Source organism: Alligator sinensis, unplaced genomic scaffold (genome assembly GCF_000455745.1).
Source record: "Alligator sinensis unplaced genomic scaffold, ASM45574v1 scaffold322_1, whole genome shotgun sequence".
In the NCBI taxonomy this organism is placed as follows: domain Eukaryota; kingdom Metazoa; phylum Chordata; order Crocodylia; family Alligatoridae; genus Alligator; species Alligator sinensis.
Genome location: NW_005842154.1, coordinates 1,448,250 through 1,464,165, shown reverse-complemented (window position 1 = coordinate 1,464,165; position 15,916 = coordinate 1,448,250). Strand labels below are relative to the sequence as shown.

General features: G+C 42.0%; 1 protein-coding gene across 2 annotated transcripts in view; it reads left to right on the top strand.

Annotated features, from left to right (window-relative positions):
- Nucleotides 1-15,916, top strand: part of DNAJC11 (DnaJ heat shock protein family (Hsp40) member C11) — a 55,283-nt gene that overhangs the window by 6,315 nt on the left and 33,052 nt on the right. For both annotated transcript variants that reach the window (XR_003094510.1, XM_025206417.1), the window contains exons 2-3: nt 1,311-1,384; nt 9,201-9,302. Coding sequence is in view for 1 of the 2 variants with exons in the window: in XM_025206417.1 (XP_025062202.1) it covers nt 1,311-1,384; nt 9,201-9,302 (176 nt within the window). In the remaining variant the exon portion in view is untranslated. The remainder of the gene's footprint in view (nt 1-1,310; nt 1,385-9,200; nt 9,303-15,916) is intronic.

Below are 15,916 nucleotides of genomic sequence, written 5' to 3'. Positions count from 1 at the left end.
CCACACTCAGCCCCCACCCCCCCCCGCACTCAGGAGGCACCAGTCGCCCAGGCTCTAAATCAAGCAGTTAGTTTCAAGTAGGCCAATTGAGTTATTGTGCAGTTAGCTGAAGTACAGTTAAATTACCTAGTGGACAGAGAGGCTGAAAGATGCTTTGAATATAAGCAATTTGTGCATTTAGTGGCTATTTAGATAACTGAAGCTTGTTACCATGTAAGCAATAGGCACAGGCTATCTGTGATGCATTTAAGTAAATTCTGCATTTTCCAAGTAAATATGTCAGAGTACACTGTTGTAGAGTCTGCTCATAGTTCTACTTCATCCACATACCTGAGGTCAGAATTGTGCTTTCTTGCTAGTAGTTTCATAGATTTCATAGACTTCATAGACATCAGGGCTGGAAGGGACCTCGGAAGATCATCGAGTCCAGCCCCCCACCCAAAGGGCAGGAAGTCAGCTGGGGTCATAGGATCCCAGCAAGATAAGCATCCAGTTTCATCTTGAAGGTGTTCAATGAAGGCGCTTGAACCACCTCCGGTGGCAGACTGTTCCAGACCTTGGGAGCTCGGACAGTAAAGAAGTTCTTCCTTATGTCCAGCCTGAAACGATCTTGAAGTAGTTTGTGACCATTCGACCTCGTCATCCCTTGGGGCGCTCTGGTGAACAAATTTCTCTTGCTGCTGCTTCATCTGAGAAGCACAGTTCACATGCTCACAGGTTTATTTTCTTAAGGGATTTGTGCTCTGCCAGGAGAATTGTTGCTGTAATCTCATCCATTTATCCCCCTTTGGGGTTAGAATATTTTTTAAATGTTCTTGGAAGTACTTTAAGACCTTTGGAGAAGTAGAAAGCCAGGTAGGTTTGCACCTTATAGGCTAACCAAAGTAGAGTATAGCATGCTGTTAGGAAAAAAACAGAGCAAATTATAGGACTCTTGGTGTTGGATCCAGTACCTGACTGTACACAAGTCTGCTGTGCTCACCCAACCAGAGATTAGACTATTTCATGGAGGAATGTTGGAAAAAATGTATTGCATATTCAAATAGTCTGCATGTCTCTTCCTTTTATATTTTACGTAAAGGCAGGTAAGATAAAATCTAGTAGGAGTTGTTGTTTACCTTTATGTTCTGTAACAACTGTAAATGTGACTAAGTGTAGATATAGGAAAGCATTTCTGCACTGGGGGAAAAAAACTATCTGTTTACAGCTGCTGCCCAGTACCTGCTTTATTTCAAGTAATTACCAATAAATAGATCATAATTAAAGATGAATACTTCTATGCTCTAAGCCTGTTTGATTTTAATTTGCAGTGCTTAGCGATCCACAGACCAGAGCGATCTATGACATCTATGGAAGGAGAGGACTGGAAATGGAAGGATGGGAGGTAAGACAAATTCAACACCAGAAATCCCATGAAGGGAACTAATTCTAGCCTTATCAGCAGGGAACCAGAGAAAAACACGGATTCCCCCCTTTACCCAAGGAAAACGTGGATTCCTCATTTTAATGGAGAAACCCATGGATTTTGCAGTTTTGCAAAGAGCTCTCTACAGGCTGGCAGAGTTCCAGCCTGCAAGGGGCTGGGGGGAGCAGGAGGAGGGTGGTCAGGTAAGGAGTGCCATGTGCATGTATACGCACATGTCTGCCAGGCAGCCTGGAGAGCAGCTCCCACAGGTAAGTTTGGGGGAAGTGGGAGGAAAATTAAGGCCCCCATAAGGAAAGAGTTGGGCTGGGGCTGCTGCCCAGCTGGGCAGTGCATGGGGCCTTGAGCTGGAATGCATGGCTTCAGGGCCCTGGCAGGGAGCTAGGCTGGGGGAGCTGGGGGAAGAGGGGAATGAGGGGCACCAGCAGGGCCAGGGGGCTGTGGGTGAGGAGTGAGGGGCCTGGACCTGCATTCTGTAAGCTAAGGGGGCAGGGGAAGTTCTAATTTTCCATGATAAAAACCCCAAAATCAAATATCAAACTTTATAGGTATTTAGAATTTATTTTATTTTATTTTATTTTAGTGATTGAGGCACTGGTAGGCTTCCAAATTGCTTTAGAATTGTAAATATATCAAGAAAACATTGTGTTCAGCTGATATATATAATTAGTGGCCTTTCACTTTAATCATGAATTTTGGGGGGTTTATCAGAGAATTTGCAATTTTTTTATCGGGGAAAACCAGGATCCCTGCTTATCAGAAATACTTGCTGTTGTATCAGAATGTAATGACAGCTTGATGGTAGAAGTATATCTGTTTGAAGGCACTCTTGTTTAGTAATTTTTTTCTCTCTCTCTTTTTAGAATGTCATTGTATATTTTTCAAGTAATGCCTGTTTCTTCCTTTTTTGACAAGAGTACAATAAATCTGAGATTCAGAGTTCCCTAATAAGATACTACCATGAAAAGCAATGTATTTGAGAGACAAATATGTCATCAGTGTCCTTCTAGTCTTATGCAAGCATCTTTCATCCAAAACTCTCTCCATATCAACTAGCCTGTGAGATTATAGGTGCCTATGTGGAAAAAAAGAAACCTTTGAAGTGCCACGAAAGAGGATGTATCAACTCCTTGCTGCTTATTGCAAGATCCCCTTTGCTGGTTTCTTCCTTGCTTGGCTGATAACTTTGTGCTAGTTGCTTAGAAAAGTTGTGTTATGGGTTCAGTTGCATGCCTACATCAAGATTGGTGTTTGTGGATGGAAAATTAAAGGAGCAACCAAGTGTGGCAGCCCACAAGTTTTGGCCTTAGTATTGTATATCCAATTTCAGTGGTAGGAGCCAAATCTTATCCTTTGCATGACTGGTACAAATCTGTTTGGTGTACTAATAATTTGTGACATGGAGGTTAAACCAGTAAATGTTGGGTTTAAATTAGCATAGGGGATCCATGCGCAATGTTGCAAAAACTTAACTCAATTGGTTCACCTCAGGCCAGATCTCAGGCACTGTCCCCTTCTGCAATGTGTAAACCCTTCCTGAGAAATGAATTAACTTGTCTTCATTTCCAGATTTCTATTTCACATTTCTGTTGCAGATTTTCTATATTTTTGTGGTAAGAAACCATGATGATTTAATTTGCAACCTATTGATGTGATACTGTCACCAAAAAACCCCAACCTAAAATCAAGAAAAATACAGAGCACAGCAAGGAAAAAGTTCTGTAATAAAGATAATTAATACATATTTTTTACACCAAATTTGTGGTATAAAACTGAGTGGACCAGACAGATTCTTGTATGTCTCTCACCCATTGACTCCTCAATCTACATTTTCACTGACTACGTGTCAGCCCAGCCTCTGGCTTCTTTACTTTTCTTTCCATCAAGGAAGAGCACACACCAACTGCTGAAACTTCCTTAGCCTGATGAAGGGTTTTTGAACCCGAAAGCTTGCTTAATAATTGTTTTCCGACTCTTTAAGTTGGTCTAATAAAAGATATCAGATTCACTCAAAGAACCTTGTCTGCCTAGAATCACATTCTAGCATTTAATATTAATAGCACACTGTGAGACAAGGTGTACACTGAAAAATAAAAATGCCTTTGCACAATATTCAGAGTGCCTCCCTAGGTATCAACTCCCAAGATATATCAGGGCTAATATACTACAGATAAAATGAATACATTACTTATATGTTAAAACAATTTAACTGAAACCAAGCTCATTTTATGTAGCAGGCAGCAGCAGCCTTCAAGGAATTCCTGCAGGTGGATGGATTGTTTAATATAAGTCATGTCCTGCATCATTAATAGCTTTCACTCCAGGGAGGCAGCAGCATTACCTTTAAACAGCTGCCAGTATTTAAGTGCTATTAAATTTTTCCGTCCTTTTTTTTCTTTCTGTACAGGAAGGTTGTCTTTTCTGTTCATTTACTGTAAAAGGCTTTTTTTTATTTAGAGTCTGAGGAGAGGTGTGTGTGGATACCATGTGCTCCTGTGACTTGGGAAACAAGTTGATCAAGTAATTTTGATATTTTGGGAAGACTTCTCCCCACCTTAAGCATTTGAGTTGTACTAAATAGCCTAAACATACAATAGGCATAATAGACCCTCAAGCAGGGTGTACAAGTGCACAATGCTGTGAACACATTTCATGTGATGAAGACATTCTGCATTTCACTTGATGCCTTATAACCAGGCTTGGCAGAATTCAATTTGTATCGATATACATCAATTTCACCTGATGCTCACAGACCAGTGGAAAACTATTTATGTCAGTAATCATCAAAATTTACATAAAAGAGATGTTTAAAAGCTGGGACAGAGGTAAGGAAATCCAGGGCAGGGGTTTCTGTGTGCATGCACATGGATGCATGTACACACATGCATGCACACACATACAGTGGCACTGCAGGAGGTGGGGACTTGCCAGTAAGGCTGTGCTGGGAGTAGGAGTTGGAAAAGCAGGGTTGGTAGCAGTGGGGAGCCTGGTGCTGCTGGCTGCTCACTCTGCCGAAGTTCTAGCTGAAGCAGGGGCCAGACTCCTGCAGAACCTGTGCCAGCACCCATGGGAGTTGGGCCCCTGCTCCCGCTGGGACTTGGGCAGAGCAAGTGGCTGGCAGCACTGGGCTCCTGCCCCTCCAACTCCACGTCCTAGCACAGCCTTACTGGCACCACTCCCAGCTCCTTCAGTGGCCACTCTGTGTTCTAAATTGATAACGATCGAGAAACACCCCTAATTTCATGCAATCCTGAATTTCAGTCAATAAAAATTGAAATAAATGCTTAAAAATAAACATTGTTTTTTCTCTGTTGAAATAAAAATATATATAAAAATCAAATTCTGCGAAGCCTACTCAGCGCAGTCCAGATTTATACTGCTGTTTTATATATATAAATAAATAAAATGCAAGCCTGTTGCTTTCGTGTTATGTGCTGTTTCTTGTACATTTGATGCAGTCACCTTTTTCATAGGTCAGTGTTTGAATGTGTGTGTTTCTGTTTCGGGAGAGAGTCTGGGCTCTCCAAACACATGCAAGATGCAAAAGGAATGAGAGAAAGCTGGGAGGGTGCTGGGGAAGATATGAGTTTCTAGCCCTTCAGTGAACACATGTAAACCTTTTGTCAATTTGCATAGCATGATTACAACTATTGAAGTGGCTGCATTATAAATATCTAGGTAGTTCACCCGCATTGCAAAAATTAAATAGTTCATATAGCTTATATTAACTTTTGATGTATCAGTGTATTTGATGCACAATAGGGCATAGTATATAGAATGTACCTGAAATATTAACACTAGTATTAGAATCTTAGCATTTTTGGTTTTTATTTGTTTGTGTGACATGTTATTTAATTACACAAAATTATATGGGGACCTTCAGTGCTGTATTGATTATATGGAAGCTTCCTGCATACATGTGTTAGAGTGTAGATGCATAGAGATTATTACTGCTAATTTACATATTCCCAATTGCAGATAGATAGTATGGTTTCATTTTACTCTCAATAGCTGTATCTAATGGTACATCAAAAAAACCCCCAAACCATAGTTAGACTGAACACGTACGCATAGAACTGTTCTTTTCCCCATGTCACAAAACTGAGAGAGAGAAAGTAATCTAGAATTACTAATTCACGCTTGCAAAATTAATGTTATAGGACTTCTCCACAACAAATCTTTCCCCTTTTTTGGTTTTACCAGTATTTACCCCCTCCCAACTACCAGGTTCTTCAGCCCAGATTGGAAAGGCAGATAGACTACTCAGCTTTCTCAGAAGTATTCTTAGGTTGTGTGTCATGTTTGTGATTTCCTGTGCCTCTCATTTAATTAAGTTTTGCCTTCAATGATTTTTTAATTTGATATATAACATCTTGCACCTTAGATTTCTAGGCAAGATGCCATAGAAAACTTTCCCATAAAAACTATACAGGCTGGAAATGCCTGAACATCACACAATAGATTTCCCTCCAGGTATTCCAGAGCCCAGTGAACCCAGTTAGTTTGAGGCTGGATAGATCTGAAAACTGAGACACAAGAATCCAAACTTCAGACAAAGTTGCTTTCTGCTTGTACCATTTGATTCTATCTTGTTTTGTTCCTAAGCCACCTTGCACCTATTACAATTCTGGAAACGGTTATAAATCTGTCATTTGAAGCCATAAACTTCACTACCATAAAGGCTCAATTTTAGTGTCAGCTAAAGTGCTATATAAAACTGGATATTAGGCAGATTCTAGTTAGCAATGTCAAGTCTGTTTTCAAATGTCATTGTAGCACTGCCTTCTCTTTATTATGAGCAATAGTTTTCTTTTAGCAGAAACATAGCTTGAAGCCTGCTTCAGATCTGTTTTTTGCAAGACTGCAGAACAGAAGTGGGGGAAGCCTAAAAAAAATGATCTGTCACTGCTGACTATATTTAGTGAACAGATCAGAAGAAACTGAGATTGGTTTAAAGTGCACCCCCATGAATTTATTCCATTTATCTAGGCCAAACAAACTGGTATGTTCAATTGCAAGAAAAATGCCTCGGAATTTTGAAGCAACTGAGGGAAGCAAGGAGTGTTGTCCAACAAATCTCAAGGGCTAAATACAGTCAGGAAGCCCCATGCTGAATCAGTTCAATCTTTGTAAGTTTCTCTAAACTGCATAGATTGAACCGATAATAAAGTGAACTGATGTTCACTTTTGAAACCAGAAAGGCAGCCAGACACCTGCAGTGGCCCTGTCTACATTCTAAGCATCCATTCTCTTAGTCATCATCAGCTATCGCTTGGTCGCAAGCCGAGACTGGCAGTATATCCAAAGATCTCTTGTATGAAGAACTCTTTACAGGAAGAAGACCATACGGGTGTCCTTATCTCTAGTTCAAAGATGTTTGCAAGAGAGATGAAGGCAGTGAACATCAAGCCAAGTGATTGGGAGAAGATTGATAAAGGCTTGAAGTGCTAGGAAACAGCTTAAGTGTGGAATGAAAGCTTGAGGAAAGAAGAGCCCAACATTGTTGTCATTGGCAATCCCTCGATTCAAGGATGATCTCTACTATGGCTCACTGATGGGCCTTATGATGACTTAGGAGTCCAATCCTTGAGCCACGTATCCATCCACAGAAGTTGCAGGTCTTTGCGTAGGAGAGAGTAGATTGCAGGCTAGGATTTGTATCCTTTTCTTTTCTCTTTTTTCTCTTTTCTTATTTGAGAGCAAGATACTTTACCTCAAAACAGGCTGCTGCTTGGTTGAGGTTGTGGCGCCATTGAAGTTGGTCAGCAGCCAGCTCCTCCCAGCTCTTGAGGTTAGCATCCATTTGCTTGAGGCATGCCTTCAGTGTGTCCTTGTAGTGTTACCTCTGGCCACTGCAAATTCTCCAGCCATTACTAAGATGAGTAGAGCTCTTGTTTTGGGAATTGAGAATTGGGCATCTGCACACCTTGTGCTCATGAATTACCATTTAGTTCATTGGGCTAGACCCCAGCAGTTGACAACATTTCAGGCCATGGTGACTTCACAGATCAGCATTGTTCTATCTGTGTGTGTATTCCAGATACCCCCACAAAGGATTAAAGTGCTAATTAGCTCCTACTCCTGACTGGAAGTGTGTATTCTTGTCATGAGTCTTGGGAATCCCCCAACAATTTATATGCAGATGAGGCATGGGGCAACCTGGATCCAGTTCACCTCATGGAGGATTGGGCCACACTAAACACATGCAACAGACTGAGAGAGATGAGGCAACAGAGAGATTTTGGGTGAACTATTTAGGGCTGTGTTTGTTGAAGTTTGCCAGACATTAAAGGCTGGTGAAGAAACAGGAATAATTGGAAATGGGAAAGAAAAGCGCACCTCAGTTGTGGGAATGAAGAGGAAGCTGAAATGTATGTAGCATAGTAGTTTGCCATGACTGGAAAAATTGCTGGCACTGGGGGGGAACTGCTCATTGGGACTACCCGTTCAGATGGGCTGCATTAACCTAGCCGTGTAGGTTAACATTAGTATGGTTGCCCTGGCAGGGGAGATACCACGATTGCCACCATGGTGGAGGTAGTAGTGGTGGTTTGCTGTACCTGGAAAGGGAGATCCCTTGCTCCCTGACCTTGAATGGCTTTGTGAAGTTGAGGGTGGAGACTTTTCCATTCCACTGTGGGCAGGCACCCATAGCCCTATAGCCTCCCAATGGGAGAATCTTGGCTACACACTTTAGCCAAAAGGCCAAAAGAAAGAGCTAGGGAGAAATCCCCCATCCCCATAAAATAAAGGTGAGCAAGACTTGGGGGCATTTGAATCTCAAAACCTCCAGGCTTGGGGCTTACATATAGGATGCCTGCCATAGATTTAGGAGTATATGAAGCCCCAGGATGAAAAGTATGGGCCATGTGTTTTATAGTCATGCATGTTTTATAGTCATGCTTGGTGTTAACTGCATTTAATATATTTTATAGTTAGTTTCCGTTGCTGAGCACATGCTGCTTTTGCCCTTTGTTTAATGATAGACAGTGTATTTGACAAGGTTTTCTAGTATGTGAATGTAAGACACGGGGCTTTTTTCCCCATGCTGATTTGGGTGGGGGGAGGGAAACCTTGTCTTGTATTTGAGTAAATATGGTAAAATGTGGTGCTAGCCCTCTAAGTAACACTTTTGTCTTAGTTTCCAGATGGTGTTTTAGGTGTTAACTTTAGCAATGATGAGTTTCAAGTGGTTTGGGGCTTCACTATAGAGAACCTCTTTCACTATGTCTGCCATCAACAGTGCTGCTCAAGCTACATGTATATCTGGCTGTACCAAGAGAGGACTGTGGACAGGGCACTTCCATGGTAGTCTTTGATTTTGAAACTCTTCACCCTCTCACAGCCACTTTGCCAGATGTGTTAACTTTGAGGGAACAAAGCATTGCCTGACTCTTCTCTGAGTCATTTAAGAATTGTTTGTGGATGCATAGATGGCAGTTATAAATTTATAAGTAAAAATATTTGGCGTGACCTACTGGACATGGAGAGACAGTGGTTTTTATTATTTGTAATGGGTTTTTTTTTAATTGGATAAAAAGCTTCTGACAAGAAATGGTACTTACATTACAAATACATTATAAAGTAATAAAAACTCTATGGCCTGGAACACTTACAGCAAAAAAGGTGATGTTACAAAGAAAGGGAGGCTGTCCAGAGAGAGAATTAAGAGACTTAAGAATGTTTCAAATTCCATCAATGATTAAATCCCTTGTAATTGTTTGCTGTGCATTCTCTTGCCCAATAACCCTTTGCATCTCAACCCCTTTCTGCACAGGTTGTGGAAAGGAAGAGAACCCCAGCTGAAATTAGAGAAGAATTTGAACGTTTGCAAAGAGAGAGGGAAGAAAGAAGACTTCAGCAGCGAACTAATCCCAAGGTACAGTACAGAATATTCTTAATCTCAGTGATGAAAGTTTGCTGGATCATCTGGCTCAGAGGGTAGTAGTCAGTGTCTTGCTGTTTAGTTGGTTGCCAGTATCAAGTGGAGTGCCCTGGGGCCAGTTTTGTTCAATATCTTCATCAGTGACTTGGAAGATGGCAAGTTTGCAGATAATACCCTTGGCAAGTTTGCAGATAATACCAAGATGGGGAAGGGGGGAGTAGTAGATGCACTGGATGGTAGGGCTAGGATTCAGAGTGAACTAGACAAATTGGAGGATTGAACCAAAAGAAATCACATGAGGTTCAATAAGGGTAGGTGCTAAGTCCTGCACTTAGGACAGAATACTGCCATGCTGGGGACCATCTGGTTAAGCAGCAGCTCTGCAGAAAAGGACCTGGGGGTTACAGTGGACAATAAAATGAATATGATCCACCAGTGTGCCCTTGTCGCCAAGGAAGCTAATGGCATACTAGGCTGCATTGTTAGAAGTATGGCCAGCAGATTGAGGGACGTGATTATTCCCCTCTATTTGACACTAATGAGGCCACATCTGGAGTACTGTGTCCAGTTTTGGGCCCTCCACTACAGAAAGGATGTGGACAAATTTGAGGGAGTCCAGCAGAGGGCAGTGAAAATGGTGAGGGGGTTGGGGAATATGACATGAGGAGAAGCTGAGGAGAGGAGCTTATGGGGATTTATGAGAAGAGGCAACTAGGCTTATTTAGTCTGGAGAAGAGAACTGAGGGAGGGTTTAATAGCAGTCTTCAACTACCTGAAGGGAGGTTCTAAAGAGGATGGAACTAGATTGTTCTCAGTGGCGGCAGATAACAGTACAAGATGCAATGGTTTCAAGTTGCAGCAAGTTTAGGTTAGATATTAGGAAAAGCTTTCTTTCCAGGAGGGTAGCAAAATAATGAAACAGGTTATCCAGAGACATTGTAGAATCTCTATCCTTAGAGGTTTTTAAGACCCAGCTAGACAAAGCCTTGGCTGGGATGATCTAGTTGGAGCTGTTCCTGCTTTGAGCAGGGAATTGGACTAAGTAACCTCCTAAGGTCCTTTCCAACCCTAATTTTCAGTGATTCTATGATGAAATCCTAAACAAGGTGTCGTGTAGAGGAGGGATCTGAAACTGACTGAGTCTTGGGCACCTACATTTATAGGGTTCCTCTCCCCTCTTTCAGTGCTATAGAATATTAAAAAAGCAGGGGGGAAAAAAGCATTTAGCATGTGGCTTAAAGCATAGTTATTTCTTGTGACATTTTGTCCCCCATGAAGAATTCATTGTGCTATTGCAGTGGCACATGTGGCGGTAAATGACTTTTTTAAAAACGTTGAAAAACCTTCCAGATATGGAGAGGTCACTGAGTCTTATGCAAGTATTCCAAGGTGAACCGTCCTGCAGTTCTCTAACAATATCCCCACTCTCTGCTGTAGAAGCCTGCTGAGAGAAATTCAGGCTTGCCTTTGAAATTGACTGGGAGGAAAAGATGGCTAACCAAACTAGTTGGACAGTAGAAATATTCCCATTGGACTTTACAGAGCAAAATAAACCTGAACAGTATTGGGATCTTGCCAGCAGCACAGCTAGTGTCTATTTGGAGAGAACTTTATGATACCCTTACTACAGCAACTGCTACTGAGTGCCTCATTCCCAAGTTTCGGTCTGCTTGAGCAACACTAAACTAGAACCTAAGTGACTCACGTTACCATTTAAGTTTAGTTACCCACACCATACTATATTGCCATGAAAATATTGTTGTCAGTGCTAGAATCTTGATGTTATTTAAATGCACTGACAACAATATTTTCATGGCAATATAGTATGGTGTGGGTGGGAAGGGATGAAGTCAGGAGTGATATGACCCTCACTACTTTCTCTCCTCTCCCTTCAGAGTTATGACATGCCAGTAGTTCAAAATGTTAATGACCCTCATGGGCTATTTCCTTGATTCCTGCCACACTTAGCAAGCCAGGGCTGAAGAGGATAGCTGAGTTTACTAGCTATTGTGATTTTAAAAGATTCTGGAACCACCTGGCTCTTGCATAAATTAGGTGAATGCAATTCCAAGAGGTTCAGTCTTTGGTACTGTATAATTTCACTGCATGCTCTAGTTTTCCTGAAAATCATCTAGTTTTTGGCTTTTAAGCTATTTCACATAAAACATAAAAAATGTCTTTGTGCCTGTGTTTGAAACCCAGGAGGAAATATACATGTTCTTTGTGTCATTGGGATGTTACCCTAATGACAAACCTTAAATATCAGTACTTCTGTCATTCTGCCCCACATACATATGTTATTTTTATTAAAGCAAAGAACATGTCTAGCTTAATGGAATTCTTTTTATGAGAAAATAACTTCTAAATTATTTCTGAATACCCCCTTTGATCAGGAAAAACACAGCTGTTTTCAGAGCTGCAATATAGTACAGGCTAAATGAGGGTCACAAATGACACGCTTTGCATTTTCAAGCATTCTGTAGGCTTCATGTTCTTGGGGACTCTCACTAAAATGATTAGTGCAGTGCCTTTAGTCCCATAATAGTGGGGTGTCATTTGTTTCTTGGCTCATTCAATTTACCATCTGAGATTTTTACTTTAAATAGTGTTTGTATTACCAGAATTGTGACATTCTGATTTTTGTGAAGAGATGGGTAGCAGTAATCTTTTGGTCCCCATCAAAAGAAATGCCACATTTGGATTATTCACCTTGGCACTCTCTCTTAGACTTTTGCTGGTGTTAGCAAAGCACCACTACCCAACAGAGTCTACGGGTTTTTGGAAATAACACCCAGATACTAAGAGCTTGTTTACTTTTCAAAGGTAAGTAAATGGATTAAGGAAATGTGTTAATTTAAAGGTGAGTAGTTGTTCTTGAAATTTATTCCATGTGAAGGCAAGTTAAAGAATGTGGAAAAAAAATCTTATGGAATAAGTTTGTCCCTGCATGGCTTTCATAAAGAACAAATTGAAGGTACTGTTTAACTAAGGAGTTGTCCTGAAGCAGTGTTCCATGTCTTGTCTTGCTGTATTTTTCCATACAATCATTTGTTTGTTTTTCTGTATTATTTTACATTTGCTACATTTTATGTTTTTGCATTATTTATTACCCATTTCATCTTATTGGAACTAATTGTGCCAATGTACAGAACTCTTTTTCTGTGCTAAAACAAAACTGATTAAAAATTTGTACCCACCACAATACAAATGTATCCAGAGCTCCTTCTCCACAGTTCTAGCTCTGCCACCTCATTCTGTGGGTGCACAGTATGGTTTTTGGCTTTTGACTCTCCAAACGATAGGTAACTGGCCTAATGCTGGGTCCAGTAGCTGGATACTTGGCACTTGCCATTGCCACCTGCAGGTGGCTTCTCATCGCACTGTGCGGGCACAGTGGGTAGAAGGTGGCCAGGAGCTAGAGCCCCACCCAGCTGCAGCTTCCCTCCTGCCTGGAGAGGTGCAGCAGGGGCAAGAGGAGGAGCAACCACTGGAAGCAGGGGGAGCTGAGAAGTACTTGGGCAGCTGCAGCCACTCTGGGAGCAGCCCTGCAGGAAACCTGTGTGTGCTGGCCAGGGCCTGGGCTGGCAGGAGTGGGCAGGGCTCAGCCCCATGTGGAGCACTACTGTATTTTGCCCACCCCTGCTCTAACGGATAACCTGGTACAAAGGAGGGGGAGTGAGAAATGAAAATAGGGGGCTGTCAGTTTTAGCGTTTGAGTTCTTTTTCTCTTTGAATATAGGTTTTGTTGGGAAAACTTCCTTTTGTTTCTGTTTCTGTAATCCATGAGTTAAAAAGGACTGACTGGTTTTATGTAATATAACAGATAATGAAGCCTCCCACTTGCCATTGCCTAACTCAGGGGTACTTAAGCCTCTATCCCATGGGCTAAATGTGGCCTGCAGACCCATGGCATCTGGCCCATGTGGCTCTCTGCAGGTCGGGAAATTTAGTGGTAGAGGAGTGGCGGCAATTAAAATATGGGCCCCTCCTGTGCTGCCAAATTCCCAAGCCCTTTGGGATCGGGTTGGGGCTGCGCCATGACCTGACCCTCCCCCGGGCTCGGGCCAGGTCATGCCCCCATCCCCCCAGCCTGCAGGTCCAGGCAGTGCCCCCTTCCTGCTCAGGGCTGAGCTAGTTCCCCCACCTTCCCACCATGTGGCTGGATGGGGCCCTACCATGTCCATTCCAGGCACCAGATTAGGACCACCAGCCGAATCTGACTACAGACCACTGGCTTAATTTGATACTGTTCTAATGATAAGTCTCTGGGCATCTCCCTCCTGTCTTTCAAGCAGGGCATGGTAGAGCTAATCTTCATATTTATGGCTTTAGTTGAAATGATGTTGAAGTTTCCATCCCTTCCTCAACTCCTGGATGCTACCTCTCTTTCCTTTTGCCTCTGCAGTGTAGTAACAGTAACTAAACACAAGCTGCTGTATGAATATTAAACTTTATCTGTCAGCATATCTCATACTGTTGAATAACAGTCTGCCCATCCCATGGGACTAAAACAGTTATACAATATATAATTTAATTTTTCTTTTATGGCAGTTTTTCTCTGCATCAACTATATTATCACTAGAAAATTGAATAAAAATAAGCATTAAAAATTGTATCTAGTATACAGGAGCCTACAAATTACTTTCTGTCTATGCAGCAGTGTATTTCTGTGACACTTGGTCCCCCAGGCTTGCTTTCTTTTTCTTCTCGCCCCTCCTTCAGAAGAAACCTTTTTTCTTCCTTTAACAGTTATTGGTCTTTCCCTGAGCTTTTCTAGTGACAATTAAATGTGTAACTGGAAGGACCCTTCCCACCATAGTCCTAATAAAATGTAAACTTCTGTTTTAATAAAACACTGGAAAAATCTGTTTCAAAGCTAAAGTAGTTTAAAACAAATATTTAATATAGCACTGATGGCTTTTTATTTTTTAATTCCCTCAAGAGGAACCACATCTTCTGGATCCCATGGGAGTTCAGTTACTAAAATGCCTGTTATCTGGCATCACCTTTAAGGAAGGAACGTGGGGAAGGTGGATTTATGATGCTCCGATGTGTGTGCCTGGCATCATTTGGGTTTACATTAGCAAGGATGTGGTGAACAAAGATTTTCTCTGAATGGGAGCTGAGATAAAGGGAGCAAAGGAGTCAAAACAGACTGTGCAAAGGAATTACCATCACCTAGTGGTTTAAATTAGTCCATTCCACCCTTTTGAGAACCTTTCTGAACTGCTTTTAGCAGCATGCCAACCAGGAAGGGGATCAGACCAATTCTTGATACCAGCAACTACATAAAACTGGGGGAACTGAACATATCGTTGTTGTAAATGAGGGTGGCTTAGTGCAGATAGAAATTCTGTGGGGGTGTGTGGAACAGACAGGCATCTGTGGTTATCACTATATAATGTATCTCTGTGACTTTAGGAATTTGACATTTTATCTGGGTGTTTGACTGTGGTAGTGAGCAATAAAAAATAGAGCTGCATTGTAAGCTTGAGTCTCTATGTCCTGCAATAAAATTAGCCATCTGGGTGTTTACAGCGATTGCTTATTGGCATTCTATGGAAATGTCTCTCCAGGCAGTGTTCCTATAGAATTGGATAGCACAGCTGTGATCATTTCATACAAGAACGCAAGTTATTTTAAAATTTCCAACGTTTTATTAGTTCTGTAAAATGGTTCCAGCTAAATAAAGCATTTCTAACCAGAAATGTTGAATGATAACCAGATGTAGGCAGTTTGGCAGATTTTGAATGGGGTCTTTGCTTTTTAGGGGTTTGTTTGTGTTTTTTTAAGATGTCCTGAGTTTGGAAAGTCATTTGTCTGATCTGAGAACTGCTTCCCATTTGGAGAAATAAAACCCCATTATTTGCTGTGGGGAGACCAGTGTCTGAGAGTGTAGATGCTTCCACCTGGCACCTGCTCTGCCCCCTCCCCCCTTCCCCGGGCATGTATGTCATCTCCTAGGGAAGTAGCTGTATCGGAAAAGCAGCAAGGAGAGAGAGAGAATCTTTTCTGATCCATCCCTTAGCCTACTCTAACCTCTTACTTGTAGCTCTCACTACATTCTTCTCGTGTCCTCAGGATGTTCCGGGAGACTGCTCTGTGCAGATTCTTTGTTAAGATGGATCCAATTTACATGTTGAAGTAATAAAAATTTAGCCCAGTCAGAGTCTTTTGTTTCCCTCACTTGCCCTTCTCTGGGACTGCTTCTGATTAGGTCTGTAGTCTTCTCGTGCACAGCACTAGTTTTCTGGGTGGAGTGCCTTCCCTCTTCTTTGCTGCCTCTGGGATCGGGTATAGCTTTTCCTGAGTTTGTTAGATAGACATTGGCTGGTATTATGGCATTTTTTCCCATTTTAATTAATCTTAGACCAGGGCTGTCCAGCTAGAAGCCCATGGGCCATATGTGCCCTGGGAAGGTTAAACTGTAGCACCCCAGGTGCTGCTTCCCCCCCTACCCCTACCATCACTCTGACTGCAACATCACTCTGGGATCCTCCTCCCTCCTGCTAATGCTCCTGCCCCTATCCCAAAGGTGGGGTCAGTATGTCAGTGTGAGGAGCTGAGGGTAAGTCTGGGGCATGGTGTGTACTGGGGAGAGAAGGAGG